General features: G+C 39.3%; 1 protein-coding gene across 2 annotated transcripts in view; it reads left to right on the top strand.

The window, feature by feature from the left end:
* Positions 1 to 509, top strand: part of CMC2 (C-X9-C motif containing 2) — a 41,545-nt gene extending 41,036 nt beyond the window's left edge. For both annotated transcript variants that reach the window (XM_007059259.4, XM_007059258.3), the window contains one exon: positions 60 to 509. In XM_007059259.4, the coding sequence (XP_007059321.1) occupies positions 60 to 146 (87 nt within the window). In that variant the 3' untranslated portion in view covers positions 147 to 509. The remainder of the gene's footprint in view (positions 1 to 59) is intronic.
* Positions 510 to 16,277: the final 15,768 nt, after the last annotated feature.

Genomic DNA, 16,277 nt, shown 5'->3' with positions numbered 1-16,277 from the left:
TCATTTTAAATTCAGTGACATAATTTATTTATTTATTAATTTATTTCCTTGTTTTCCAGTACCAAGAAAACCGAGCCAAGAGCAGGGCACATGCTGAAGAGATGCGGCAGAGGCTCACTAATGCTTCAAAACACTCTGAGAGCTGACCTATGTTGCAGCTGGATAGCTATACATCATATGGACATTTGGCTGAAAGCTGAAGGAACATATCTTGTTTTGGCTTCTATGCACTTGGATATAAAAAGCTATTTACTCAACTGCTAATGTTTGTAATAAAAATTGCTGAAGTTTACACTTATTGCTGACAAGATACTTTAATTGTTTGGCGAGAGATTTAGTGGAATATAACTGATATATCTAGGGTTGCCATAGTGCAAACAATACTTATAGTTAAGAGGAAAACAGAGTTAAATAAAAATAATAAGCATGTTCTGTTGTTGGGCTCCTAATACAAGACAAGTTATAAGCTGGGACCTTTAAGTAAAATAAACTGGACAAAAAAATCTTAACCTGAGGTTTCATCATCTTTTTAATGTTATTCATGTACAGTGTATGTCTCAAGTGTTGTTTTTTCTCTACCTTTTAAAAAACAAGTCAGCTTGAGAAAGTCAGGAGAAAAAACTATCTTCTTGTAGTTAAATTTATTTGTTTTATTCCTTAATCAAAACTAATCCAGTGTTGTGAACTGTGTCTGGGTAACTCCATTTTGAGTAGCAAACTGTTGTATATTGGTCCCCTGAGAGGGACAATGGACCTAATGTATCTGGACTGCCCAGGAGAGGGTTAGACAGTGCAGAATGCACATTTTGGGGGGAAATCTGGGACTGGAATGTGTTGGGGTCACCCTGCAAGTGGTGACTAAGGCTGGGGAAAACCACAGTGTGACCGATGTGTGGCTGGCAGGCTGCAGCTATACACAGACCCTCAGGATGTGACCTGCATGCTGGTAGGCTGTTTGTGGAGGATAAAGGTTGCATACCAATCCTTGGGTCCTGCCGTATGGGGCCCTAGAAGCCTTGGCCCTAGAAGCCTTGGCCCATGTGTAAATAAAATTTATAAATCCTACAAATGCTTTTGGTTTAATTTCTTACACTCTAAGTGTGCCTGAAATCATTGTCCTCTTTCTCCAGGCAATGTCCTCTTTCTCCAGGCAATAATGGTAATAGCGCACACAGACATTGTGCACAGTTGGACATGAATTTTTAGGCCCCTTGATTCTGAGCCAACTTCATGAAAATCAGGTGACATTCTTGAGAAAAAGATGTACATAAAATATTTAGCATTATTTGGTGCACACCCTAGGAATGATTAAAGGAGTATGGAAAAAATGCTAAAATATGCAGCTGGAAAGTTAGAAATTATGCATATTATAATTATAAATCTTTGTAATGTAAGTATTTCTGATGTGTTATTTATAGACTTTGGTAAAACTCTGCGCCACTTTAATGAAATGCCTTCAATAGTCTAGTGTTTAATGCTGGCACCTCTGCATTTTAAAAGGACATTTGACAGTACATATGATGTAGACTAGTATGAAATTCAGTGTTCATTCAAAATAGTGTGGAATACGTAGAATAGATAGGATTGAGGGAGAAAATGGGATAGCAAAATCTGACCGACTTGAAGTGTTCCTCTTCATTTAAAGAAAAAACATAACCCACTTCATTTAAATACAAGTGTTATCTGTCTGGACAGTTAATGGATTTCAGAATTATAAATCTAAATTATGCACTCAATTTTATTGATGTCCACTGGAAATAAGATGCATACCAATTATTTCTGGCAGTTTTTCTCATTAGAATTGCTGATTATTTGTAACTAATGTGGAGCATGTCACCTGCAAGTTGCATTTCAAATCCTGTTCAGGGTGCGAAGAGTAAATTATCAGATTGCTCTGTCAAGTTCCCAGTAGATAAGCATTCCCATCACAAAAGCTACTAGCCACTGAATATATAGAAAAGTGTGACTGTTCATGGAGCCTGAACTATTGCCTCACTTCCAGAGGGGTTACCACGATTAGGTGTTCAATGGACAGTGCAGGGAATGTTGCCCAACTGAACTTCTTGTGTGGCAAATGGACTGTTAAGCCAACACCTTAAAGGGTCTGTAAACTCACACCAACCCCCAAAAGCCATGTTGCTGTGACTCAAAATTATAATTGGTTGAAAAAATACTGTTGCTAAATTTAGGCTGAAAACTGCACTTGCTTTAAAATTATTCTTTGAAAAAGTCAACAATACTTCTAGGGCTTCAAAGCCTGAGACAGACCTATGGATCTAACCAGCAGGATGGTGCGGGCTTTTTTGTTTTGTTTTTAAATCACTAGATTAAAAACATGCTACATTTCAAAGACGTAACTGTGCAGAAGGATTTTTTCGAGGATTCATTACCTAGAAACGATCACGCTGATGGTTTCACAAAATTCATCCCCAGTACACTATTTAAGCACCTATAATCTGGTAATTTGCTTTTTGGCTCAGGGAAAAGTAGCTGAATACACTGTGAGAAGCTGGGTATGTCTCATAGGGGCTAATGTATTACAATCACTAACAAATAATTAAACTATAAAATATTTCCTGTTTATGAAACTGAATAAAAGCGCGCCCCCCTTCCCCCCCCCCCCCCCCCCCCCCCCACCACACACACTGTTGCTTCCCCAAAAAAAATCTAGTTCTCAACATAACACTAATATGCTGAAAGATCAGAAGTGCTCTTTTGGTTGTGTGAAACTGGTAGTTTAACTGTTTGCCTTTAATCCCAGAAATTATGAGCCATCTATTTGCCATGAAGACACTATTGCATTTGTATAAAAACATGATGAAAACTAGGCTTGACCTTCACCCGTGACAACATGGGGCAAGATCATTTTGTTGATTTTGATTAAATATGCAAAATGCAGAACTAATTACTTCTCCAGAGCCATCTTGATACGGTTATTTTCCACATTTTGATCAACTGTGCACTTTTGTTTTCATTATACAGTTATTTCCTTACAAATTGGTGTTTTGAAACGCAGTCCTTCAATGGTAATTGGAATACTTTCCAAACACAACTTGTTAGATAGTACGTTGCCACTTGCAAATGATTCTCTATGTCCCCTCAGATGTTCATCTCTTTGCTTTAAAGACTGAAAGGAAGAGCACCACATCTGATTTAGAATTTTAACATAGTGATGGAGGCTTTGCCACCGTGCTGCTGTACAGTTGTATTGTTATAATGAAATCTGCTAGAAATATCTTTTGGAACTGAAAAGATTATCCTTCCAGAGAAATAGGTATGCAAAAGACAAGTCATATCTACTAAACTGCAACATACTGGATTTTTATACTGTAAAATATAGCTCTTTCAGTAGTGTGGATTGCACTTGCTTGTGCCATTTAAACGTCAAAAATAGTTTTGTTTAGAAACAAAACAGCTTCTGTCTAAACCAGTTGCCATACATATATCTGTAGACAGGCTTTGATTGACACAGCTTACTAAAAACATTTAGTGTCACAGTGACTGATCACCTAAGGTAGGTATATAATCTTGGTTTATTACATGTGCTTCCAGCTAGTGTCTGAGGTAATTGACAGCAATGTCTGTGATGGGCTATGAAGGAAGATAAAGCAGGGGGAATGGTTATATCCTGCACTAGAAATAACATTCCTAGCATGCTGACTACTCAACCGCAGCAACGTACCTTCTTTCCTTACAGTGCTCTTCAGTGGTGCCAGGAGTCTTTTGCTGGAGCTTTTTATTACTGCTGAAGCATTGCTACTTAGTTAATTGGAACATTAGGTATACTGACACAAGTTGTAAGTTACATGCACTTCCCCTGCTACTGCATTCACCTGAGGCTTGTTTGTGTAGTGTTAGGGCTATTAAAAAAATAAAGTTTTGGGACTCAGAAAACCCTACAGCCTGCTGTCTAATAACTATTTAACCAACAGTTCCTAACAGTGGGGCATTACTTGGGCATAACTGACCACAGCCTGAACTAAGGGCTCTCTACTTGAAAGCAAATTCCAAGCTGCCGTTCTTGGACAGTAATACTCACCCCACCCCCCACCCCCCCTTGAGAGCTGTAGCTACAGAAACCTATTGAAACAGTCAAAATCTAGTCTGAGCCATAACCAGTGTGATTAATTTTGATCATTCACTTCTTTGCTCTGCTGGGCTGTCTGCTCCTGTCCTACCCCACCTTGTGTTCTGTGTGGCTGCAGCTGCGCCGGAGAGCTGCACAACAGCGTCGCTTCATGGTCACTAGTACATTGTACAGCCCAGCTGGCCACAGCTGCGGACCAGCAAGGGGGACAGGTGAGGCCAGACTGAAGCCCGACAGCAGTAGCCTAGCCCGGGCTCCAAGGGGTTGAGGGCAGCTCCCTGAGCCCAGCAGCAGCCACAGCCTGTAGCCTATCCAGGCAACGCAGGAGCACCCCATCTCCTCCTGACTTGCAAGGGGAAAATGATGTTGGGGGTGAACTGAATTGGTTGGGAAGGCAGAGACCCAGAATAACTGGGGACGGGGAGGTGACTGTTCCAGCCCCAGTAAACCTAGAGCAAGTGGCCAAGGCCTTCAGCAGTGATGAGTGAGTTATGATGCCTCAGTTTTGGGGTCCCAACATGAGACATCCCCCACAAAAGGGGCCTATTGATAAAGCAAGGGCTCAACACCCCTTTCCCCAACCCCCACAAGTCCAGCCCTTTTCATACAAACCAGGCACCCACAATCACTTGTGGAAATCTTGGCAGTTGCTCGAGGAGCTGGGGGGAAGAAGCCCTCATGGGGTTCCCAGGCCCCAGCCAGAAGGGCACTTTAGGGGGTATGAACTGCTCAGGAGATACACAGCCCCCTAAAGCACAAAGAGGAGTCGTGGGGGATGGAGAAGCCGGGAGCAGCTCTTCTTTTGATCCACCAAGAATTTATATCTCCTGTCCTGTTGTCCTAAACACTGATCATGATGGACTCGCAACTCAGGGGTCACAATCAGGTCTAAGGGTATCACACCCAACCTCTTTTGATGGCTAGCCTGGGGGGCCTGAAACCTTTTCCTATTTTTAGACTGGGGTGAGTTTTTAAAAAGGTTGAAAATCAAGCTTGTACATTCTAGCCACTGTTGGTAACACAGGTGAATCCCTTTCAGTGGTGACGCTTGAATATTTAAACATAGATGCTGCCCCCTCATGTATTCCTTTGTAATTTGAAAGTCTGTATTTTTTTAAATTTGTCTGCACCTTGAAGCATTCTGGGGTTTTGTTTTTTTTTGTGTTAAATAAAATTCTTGGTTGAGATTAATAATCGATGCCCAAACCCATTCACACAATCATGCTTTATTTTCTACCTCCTTGTCTTTTTAGTCTACTTGACACTCCAAGTAACACTAGTAGAATAAGTAACTTTAGTTGAACTTTGTCATCCTCAGCTCTTGTCCTGCAACTGTGTTATTTTACAGCGCCGAGCACAATGGTGCTGTGATACATGGCTTGGAGACACTAAGTGCTACCACCATGCAAATAATATAACTGTTGATAAACAACCCTAACTTTATAAATGCTCCTTTTCTTTCTGTTTGGCAAGGATAGAAGACCTAAACTCTGATTGTTATTTTTTAATTTTTTTTAAATGAACTGGCATCATAGCAACTATATAAGGGTATTTTGGAAGTAGTCCTTATGTATATAGAATACAGGAGCTCCTATCTGATTGGAAAATTTTCAAGAGTATTTTAACAGGCCGCTTGATCTTGTTGCACTAGTTGTAACGCTCATTCAGACATACAAGGTCATTCTATAGTTCATCTGCATTGCACTTGTTTTTATCTATGATTTTATATTTGGGATAAAACTGTAGTCTAGTGTATATTGCAAAAATAGTTATATCTGGTTTTTAATACAACACATCCCAGACTTTCAAACCCCCTCAGACTGTGTGCTTGGTTGATATTATAACCTATCGGTATGAATTGAAAAACTATCCAAAGTCCCTTTTGATATTATAACTTCTTTCATCACTTGCAGCTAAAGCTCATATAGAATATTTTACTGTATTTCATAAATACTGGATGCATAAATGGGACTCGAGTAGGAGTAGACAGTTATTTTACCTCTCTTTTTGGCACTTGTGTGCCCACTGCAGGAGTATTCTGTCCAGTTTTGATGTCCACGATTCAAGGATGTTGATAAATAGGAGAGGGTGCAGGGGGGAGAGCCATTAGAATGATTAAAGGATTTAGAAAACATGCCTTACAGTGGTAGACTCAAGGAGCTCAATCTATTTAGTTTAACAAAGAGAAGGTTAAGGAGTGACTTGATTACGGTGTATAAGTATCTACATGCGGAACAAATATTTAATAATGGACTCTTCAGTCTAGCAGAGTAAGGTATAATGCAATCCAATGGCTGGGAAGTTGAGGCTAGACAAATTCAGACTGGAAATAAGGCACACATTTTTAATAGCGAGAGTAATTAACCATTGGAACAATTTATCAAGGATTCTTCATCACTGACCATTTTTAAATTGAGATTGGATTTTTTCTAAAAGATATGCCCTAGGAGTATTTTGGGGAAGTTCTATGAATCTGTGTTATACAGGAGGTGAGATTAGATGTTCACAGTGGTCCCTTCTGGCCTTGGAAGCTATAAATTTGCTTTTGAATTCTAGCATCACTGGTAATATACCCATCATAAAGTATTTTATACCCAAACTGCACTAATTTTAAAGTGGCTATAATCACATACTCTCCAGATAAGCATGTTAAATCGTCATGCTGGCATTTACTGCTTGCTGTGCAATAGGGAAGGATTATGACTTGGGGCATGTCAAGGATCTTGATTCTAGTTTAAAACAAACAGACACAAAAAAACTTAACAGAAACAAAGCAATTCCAAGCAGAGTTACAGGTTTTACCACAATTAGCCTGGAATGTGTGTTAAATAAAATGAAATAGAAAGGTACAGTATATAGCCCCTGGAAGTTTACAGGTTTCAGAGTAACAGCCGTGTTAGTCTGTATTCACAAAAAGAAAAGGAGTACTTGTGGCACCTTAGAGACTAACCAATTTATTTGAGCATAAGCTTTCGTGAGCTACAGCTCACTTCATCGGAAGTTTACAGTATGTTACCATTTGCCATCATATTGATGGATTAAAGTGACTGGATTTTACTGAGGTGACTTTTTTTTTTTTTTTTAATCAGGTAAAAGTCTTGAGCTATTTTATCCTGGAAAACCTCCAATCAGCTCTTCACCCGTCTTCTGATAGACAGCCATGCTGCCGAAAGGTCTGTGGGTTTTGTTTTTCAGAGGGACCAAGAATAGATGGCATAAAGGCTAGAGCAGTAGCAACAAGGGAACCTGAAACACTGATCCTGATGTTCGAGTCTCTGCTAGCAGGATGGTGCTGCAGATGGAACTCAGTTCTGGCAGCCCCTTGGTCTTAGATGTGCCCCATAATCCTTTGTATTGACTGTCATATCACGTGCCAGTGAACCAGGATTGCAACTGATAGGAGTCTGGAGGACATATGGGGATTACAGTTGTCTTCCTTCATGGTAAATTGCTGGGAGGAAAGGAAGTTGGGGGGATAGCGGCAGGGTACCAGATCCCCTATTGGCCTAGGATCGCCCTGGTATAATATTTTTCACAACTCATTAGTGTTGGTACTTCTGCTTGTTTTAGGAATGTCAAGAAACAGGACATATTTCTCTATTTGTAAATAAAATCCTAAGTGCAGTTAACAAAGTGAAGGGGCTGACAGTTCAAAGCACATTTCTTATTGTTCCTATATTATTTTAACCTCTCTGATTGTCAGTGTTGAGTTTGGCTGTTTTGAGCCACAATGCTTGCTTTCTGTCTCTCAAGGAGAATGGGATTAGCGACATGAGTGTATTTTGACATTTTTTAATCTTAATAGATCTTTTCCTTTTAATATGCTGAATTTAAAAAAACAAAGCTGAAATAGAAAATTATTTCTATTGGTAATGTGTTTCTGCCTCTTTAGGTCTCTGAGAGCCAACTCTGTGTAGGAGACAGCTTCATATAATGTAGACAAGACACACTTTCATCTTGTGGGATGGTGGCTCCTTGTTAGCCAGCTTTACTATTTGATATTCTTTCACTGTTTGTTAGGCTAAATGCATTGGCTGTTGCCATTTAGAGACTGGAGTTCAAATCCAGCCTTGGCTCACTAGTAGAAAAGAGTTTTAATCTAATCTTCATCTGCAGTTTTCACACTTCACAAAAATTACCGCACAAACTGAGCATGATGTTGCATCCATTAGTTAATGTTTGTGATTTGAAGTAAGTAAAGTACTATGTATAAATGCTAAGTGTTCCTTGAATACAAATAACCAATACAATATTAACACTGATATTTTGAGGATGGTGATATACAGTATTTTTCTTTTATTAAATTAATGTTTCTGTAAGGATAACGGTTCAAGAGACTACAGATTGCTCCCTAAAATGAATCAATGGTGCTCTTTCTGCTTCTGGTGATGATGATGGTGGTTCAACATTTGTATGTGGTCCCTTAGTGTGCATGGCACCTTAAAACTGAGCCAATAGTCAGCCAGGAAAGACAGAACTAACTCATGGCTACTTAAACTTTTATTGTGGAGAAAAAATGTGAGCTGCTGATTGGACCCAAACCAAAGTCCTGAATCTTGCTTTTTGTGGTTACCCCTTCTCTCCTTGGTAAGCTGGAACAACCCCATGGTTCCAAGCACCTCTCATCTTTGGGATGAGGCTGTGGGTTTGATATGAGATCTAAATTCTTTGGCTTGGGGTCATCTTTAATTTTATCAATCTGCATGAAACAAAGTACGAAAACCATTTGAAACTGTTGGTCATGGCAGCAGCCGTTCCTCTATAGCAGAATATGATACTCAGTTTTTTGAGAAAATTTAGTACCCGTGAAAGTGAAGGTCTCTTGGAGCTGGTTAAAGGCGGTCATAGTGCTGACGTGTTTATCCAGGCTTTTTCCAGATAACTGCTATTGCTGTTTTACCCTGATGTGCACCATCAACTATTATTCCAGTTCTGGGATCTTCTCGACCAGAGACTATCAATTATATTGAGTTGTCGGATGGCATACTATGATGATGATATGCATAAAATGGAGTGGAGGAAAGGGAAGGTAAAGGATGGGGTCAGATGCCCTAGAGATTTCTTGTTATAAAATGGCACCGGAAGCTGTGTGTTGACTGTCAGCAGGGAAGCTGTAGCCAGAGCTGATGATTATTTGTCATTCTGCAGGATTTGTTGTATTTATTTAATATCCGGGTTAGTTCATTCAATTAGAAGACAGTGAGCTGCCTGCAAACAGCTTTCCTATTGGTCTAGAAAGTGGCATTGGGACCAGCGTAGGGTATTGTGTTTTGCATTGCTGAGGGGGAGCTGGGCTTGATTTCCCCATTGTTGGCCCTCTCTTCCTGGGTCAGCAGGCAGCAGCTGGGAATGCTAAGACACAAAAATAGAATGATTATTTTTAGATGAGCTACATAACCTCCTGTTTATAATGTTAAGTTTCAGCTTCTGTCTGGCCTCTTTCAGGTCACTGAACCATCTCTCATTTGTTGTCTTATCTGTTCCTTTCTTAACACCTGGCCTGCCTGCTTCCTTGGGCATTTCTTAAGTGCTGGCGGAGAAGGGATACTATTCCGGGTCTCACCCTGACAAGAGCTGAGTGCACTCAGTGCATTGTCAAGTGAAGGCATGAAGCAGCTAGAAGGAGGTGCCCAGAATATGATACAATCAGTCTCCTACGTTCAACATTACAGAACAAAGAGCGTATTGAGAAGACTGGAGTTGTTACAACACATCCAGTGCAGCCAACAGCCAGATAGATATTTGTTTTGGTGTTTGATTCCTCACGCTGAGAATATTCATCATCATTTACTTTAGCAACATTTCCCTCAAATGTATATATAGGTAGTTTTCTTTTTTCCTACAATTTTTGTGTGAATTTTCAGTACTGCTGACCTTCTGTTTCTCCAGCAACAGACCAGGAAGTGCCTCCAAAGGCAGAGAGACAAAGAGTTTAAAAAGAAAGATTTTGTGGTGAACCAAAAAATTGGACTGTGGTGGGAGGCTAGATAGCTAGAGAAATATGCTGAAACCCTGAGATTCTAGGCAAAGTCTAGAATTTGGCCAGGTGAAAGGTCCTTTCGGAAAGTTTCACACTGTTTGGATATTAGGAAAAGTCCATTAGCACAAGAGACCTTTGTAACTCAGGTCCATGGTTTCAAAGATAAGGATTTCATTGCAACAATATGAACAGTTCCAAAATACAGTAGTCAGCTGGGAATACTTGAGCATTTACAAGGAAATGTTATCAGCCATTGTTGTTTCATCATAATAGAATGGGCTGCAAAAACATAACAATCAGATTGGCTGGACCAAACTTCCAAGCAGTAAAACTCACATAGTAGAATTCCCAGCTAGGATCTATCCAGTCTCATACGTTTCCTTTATAGCCCACCAGGGACCAGGCACCAAAAATAACAGCTGTAAATTTTTTTTAAAAAAATTATTTAATCTATATGATGTATGTTGCTTGAAAGTACTGAAATGAATGGTACTGGCTTTCAGCTGGGCTGAGTTATGCTACCCACTGACATAGAGCTGTTGGAGTAGGGGTGGCAAGTATAATACCAGTGACCTGGAGACCTTGACAATGTGTGGCAGTCTGGTTTTTAACAGTTACAATGGTGATGAGATTAATTCTACCACAATGGAGGAAATACATTATGCCAATTATAGTATGCTAGGGCAATAATTTGTAGGAAAGTGTAAAGCTGGTGGAGTTTGCCGGGCTTGGTAAATTTATTGTACAGGTAGAAAATCCTGGCTCATGAATGGCTGAAGAGAGTCATGTACGGAATCAGGAAGCTGCTTTTAAAAAAACACCAACAAAAATTTCACTGAGGTTACTGATAGAGGTATGGAACCATTTAAACTAATCAGATCCTTTGTGTAAATCAGCTGTATGCTGACTGAAACTCAGTTGCAGTCAATGAAAATTGTGTTCTCTTCTGAACCAAGTAGCTTTTCCTGGGTATCTAATTTCATCTGTCCTTTGGAATATCATTTGCAGTGTTATAGCTGTGTTAGTCCCAGGATCTTAGAGAGACAAGCTGGGTGAGGTAATATTGTTTGTTGGACCAACTGCTATTGGTGAAAGAGAAATGCTGTGTAATTTGAAAGCTTGTCTCTTTCACCAACAGAAGTTTGTCCAATAAACAATATTACCTCACCCAGCTTGGCTCTTGAGAATTGCAGTGTAGAAGGCAAATCTCTCCCACATGTGAGCTTGATGCTTTTCTTTCTCTATTTTAATATAATTGTTGTTACTAATATGACTTTTGTATTGATACTACAAGATAAAAATAGCAGCAAGGCCTAAACATGCAAAATCCATCTGTTACACGGCGGTAGACGTATCTTAGATGTACTACACTGGTTGTTATTATTAATGTAGTCCCCCTGGATTTTTTTTGTATCAATGCAGTGCAAAGTTAAATTATTGGAGAATTAGGCATGATTGGAAGAGGCTTTTGTAGGAAAAATGAGAAGTTCAATTTTCATATTAAGTCTAAGAAAGTGGTGAAATGGGAACCAGAGCTGAGGTCACGGAGGGGGGAAAGTAGATTTGAGGGCTATTGGTATCTGGTAGGTGAAAAAAAACTTCGGGAGTGAAGGAGGGCAACCAGATGACAAGTGCAGAGAAGGTCAAAAAGGAGAGGGCCCCAAACAGCTCCTTGGGAAATGCCAAGAGAATCTACAGAACATAGTGTAGAGAAAAACTAGGCAGAGAAGGTTTCAAGGAGAAATGGCTGGTTGATACTGTCAAAGGCAGCAGAGAATGGGAATGGAGAAGACACATTTAGACATACAAGGGAAGAGCCTGTTAGTTAGTGACTAATCACTATAGTTTGCGGGGGGGGGGGGGGAAGGTGTTGGAGGATATCTTTCAATAGAGTGGCTTGATGGTTTTTGCCATTAATTCAGTGAGGATGAAGAAATTCCTCAGCCCCCAGACTCTGTGGGTGTTTAGCACAGGAGATGGTAGTTATTCCACCCATAAGACGCACCCTCAAGTCCTTACATTTGTAATGTCATAAATAATACATATTAAACGTAACCTCACTGGCAGAGCTCCAAACCTTTGTTGCAAAGCAGCTTACGTTTATATATAATTTACTACAAAATTAGGAGAATTAATAGTATTAATATGTCTCTCAATGTTTGGAGTATTTACTGTGAGATTCTAAACTACCAGCATTTTACACTTTCCCAGAAAATGAGTTTTAAAAATAATTCTGTAAGAAATCCTTTTAAAAGCGCCTACAGCTGGCACTACCCCAAATACAGATTCGTTAAATTATGCCACTGTTCTTTTGTTTTTCCTGAAGTTGTTTTCTTGTTTAATGCAAATTCATTTGATAACATCATCCCAGCTTTCTGACATACACAGTGTATAAATATTAGTGTAGCATTCCATTTATTTTTGGATGTTTAATTTCAATTTCCCTTTTCTTGATTTTGTAAAGTATTGGAATTTTCAAGTTATTTTTATAAATGCCATGTACAATTCTCTCTTCCTTTCCCCTCCAGTTTTCTCTGTATCTCTGGCAATTCTCTCTATTTGGGATTCAACTCTGGTTTCATTTCTAATATTTCAGTTACTATTTTTGTGGTCATTCATCCCATCACACAAGAGTTTGGCACATACAGATACATGTCAAATACCAAAATGTGAGACTAAGACCCTGAAGCTTAAAGGTCTCTGTCCCACATCATGGCAACTTCCTATGGATGAAGATGGTTGGATGTCTTCAGAGCCCATCAGCACTGTTACTACATTCCATCTTATTTTTATAGCCCCCAGGTAGCAAATCACCAAACAATAGTTACAATAGCAACTATCAGTCTATTTCTCAAAGCTGGGTGCCTAAATAGCACATAATTTTAGGCAAGCAGTTTTCAAAGCTAGGCCCACAATGACCAAGACAATGATTAAATACCATCAATTGACAAAACCAACAAAAGCTAGTGCCTTCCCTAATCCCCCCATACTGCAAACACAACAGGCTCAATTTTCAAATTTGGGTGCAATTGTTATTTGCCTAAATTCATGCTTAGGCTCCTATATCCCAGTTTTAGACAACTTAATCAGCATCCGTATTAAGGCACCTGGGCTTAAAGACTAGACTAAGGCAGGGGAAAGAGCAGGGTGTCAGTACAGAGTTTTGGAACAGAGTTCAAGGGCAGCACAAATCAGACCCTTAATGTGTGTGCATGGAAGACACGTCTCCAGATGGTTTGCTGGTAACAGTAGTGTTAAGTGTGTGCGTGCAATAAATATCTTGTTTGCTGCTCTAGATAAAGTAAAACAAAATCTTTCCCATTTCATTGCAACATTTTATTTGCTTGACTGTGTACACATTTTGGACCAGCTCTGGATGTAAGGACATGACTGACAATGGAATAGAAGTGTTGGAAAGTATGTTCGATTCTTTTAGTTAATGTTCCACTCAAATATTTACTATCTGTTTTTTGTTTAATTCCTTGGGCACTGTGGAAAGACTCCGTTGTAAGCAACTTTGTCTCCAACATCTCATATTGTAATATAAATGTGAATGTGGAAATTTCTCTAGTCCTTGAACACCTACAGAATAATAAGGCTGTGTTCCCTGTGAAAAGAGGTTGGTTTACTGTTGGATTTATTAGCCAATGGGTCAAATTAATCGCTAGTTGAAATTCCCCAGGAATGCATTTGGCCCAATGTTTCTAGTGTATATTTGCTATAATATGAGACTGAAAGGGTTTTCATGTTGAAAGTGTTGGTTTTATACTAACATAAAATATATTGGTTTCAAAGTAGCAGTCGTGTTAGTCTGTATTCGCAAAAAGAAAAGGAGTACTTGTGGCACCTTAGAGACTAACCAATGACCAATATATTTTATATTGAGCATAAGCTCAATATAAAATATATTGTCTGAGTATGTGTAAGAGAGAAGTCTGTTTTATTAGTGAGTCAGCTGCAAATGAGATCGTCATACACACAGGATATTAGGAGCAGAGTCCAAAGAACATATTTAGATCAAGTCAGTAGCATTTGTACTACTTAGACAAAAGCCTGAAGAGCATGTACTGTGCATAAATACAGCATTACCACTTTCAGTAACATGATTCAATACTCTGTGTGCCTTACACTGAAGCTGAGCTGCTGAAGTATAGAGTTGAAGCAAAAATTTAAACTCAGGATAAGATTAAAAGTTGTAGCTTCAGGATGCAAAGATCTTTCATTTCTGAATTTAAAGCAGACATTATCCAATCTGAGATTTAGCATTCAGGATACTGACACTTCCTTTAATCCCAATAAGGAAGATCAACTATAAAATGAACTGGAGACAGAATTGTTTTGAAAGTTAAGATTTTAACAAAAATTGGGCTGATATGAAGGCCATCTATAATTTAATTCCAAGATCCTAGTTATACTTGCTAGCCACTTTCTTCTTGATTATTTTTCTTTTGTAAAAAGCAGGTATGTGGATGAAAGGCACTTACCTTGAATGTATGAAATAGGAAGCGTCTTAGAATGATAGCTAGACAGGCAATGTCTGTGCCATGGATCATCATGCAGATATACCAACTGCTGAACCAGAAGGCAGGTGCACAAGAAGTGCAGACAACAACTTGAGGCAGACACTTTAATGTAAGTTATAGCATGTGTTGTGTTTAATATAGGAGCTGGCAAAAGCTGTAAGGAATAGTTTTATAAACAAAATTACATGGCTGATCTGGATACATGGATAAAATCCAAAAAGTCATAAGGGTTAGGTAAGCTTTCCAGAATGGAGCCTTTATCTGAGACAAATCACTTCCCTGCAAAGTTCAACCTAATAGAACGGAAAAGGGAAGAAGAAAAGCTTATAGCAATTACCTATTGTGTCTTAAGACCCAAGGAAACAAGTGTAGTTGTCCATAATGAATCAAAAAAATTCTGTTCCATTACTTTGGACCACTTTCATGGAAGAGAATTTAGGCCAATAAAGGGATTTAAGACATTTTCCAGAGTAACCTGAGTTCAGAGGCAACAAACCAAATAAGTGAAAGTTGTACAAGTTTACCTGACACCTTAAGTCAACAGAATTGATTGGTGTAATACGGAGCAGAATGTGACTAAACCACTGTTAAATTAAGTAAGAGAACCTTTTAACTAAAGGCATCTACTTATGGATTGAGATGTGTTGGTTGAGAACTTCATAGCAGTAACATGGATTGCTAAAAACATGAGGGCACATTAGCTTCTGCATTCTCCTGTGTCAAACTATGGTAACAAAATCCCTTCAGATGCCCAGAGCCTTGGTTCTCCATTGCCCTGCATTTGTGTAGTCATTTGCAGCAGTAGAATGTGGTGTAGAAGTTTACCATTCTGATTTGCTGACAGTTTACACTGAGTTTTCACTGCCATAAATGCCTCCATAAGGTGCAGATCAATGGAAAAAGCAGGTCCCAAGTCTTCAGCCATGACGTCAGTAAGACAATAGGAAATATTTGCAGTATTGCCAACCTCAAGAGATCCAAAATCAAGAGTCAGGTTGAAAAAAAAATTAGCCCCAAAGTCACGAGATTAAAAAAAGCCACTCCCCATCAAATCATGGGTTTTAGAATGTTTTGATTTTCATTCCCCTCTACTCATTTGCCAATGTGTGTTTGATAGTTTCAGGTTGAAAAGTCAACCTTTAGAGCCCACAGAAATGTGTATCTCTTCCTGGCTGCTCAGATGGAGACTCCACTTTCCCCTGAGATAGGGGAGCTGTCATCCATTTCCTAGTACAGTCTTCACTTTCTTCCCTCTTAGTTTCCCACTTCCTTTACCCTACCCCCATCTCCCTCCTCAACCTTCCTCCCTGATTTTTGGGGCTCTGACTACCCCCTACAGTCTCCTGCGCAGTCACCTGCACCTTCATCATAAATAAGACAAAGAATCACGTTATTTTATAATATACTATACAAGGGCTATAAAATGGAGCTGAAAAATGAACAATGACTGTCTAAGAAACACAAAGCACTCTCCCTGTGTAACTAGTTTTCCGATAAAGATTTGTGAGCTGCAACCATCTTTACAATATCAGCCGCCTTGCAAACGGCTGGAAAATCCTTACTCAAGCAGAGCTGGCTATTCCTCAGTGCAGCAATTGTATTTATAATGCTCAGATATTTTTTTCTAAAATAATTTCACTCACAAAGCATTGCAAAAATTGTAAGTCATTCTCCTTATAATTTTGGT

This window comes from Chelonia mydas, chromosome 12 (genome assembly GCF_015237465.2).
Source record: "Chelonia mydas isolate rCheMyd1 chromosome 12, rCheMyd1.pri.v2, whole genome shotgun sequence".
Lineage (NCBI taxonomy): Eukaryota > Metazoa > Chordata > Testudines > Cheloniidae > Chelonia > Chelonia mydas.
Note: the sequence above shows the minus strand (reverse complement) of the source record. Positions and strands in the feature narration are given on the sequence as shown.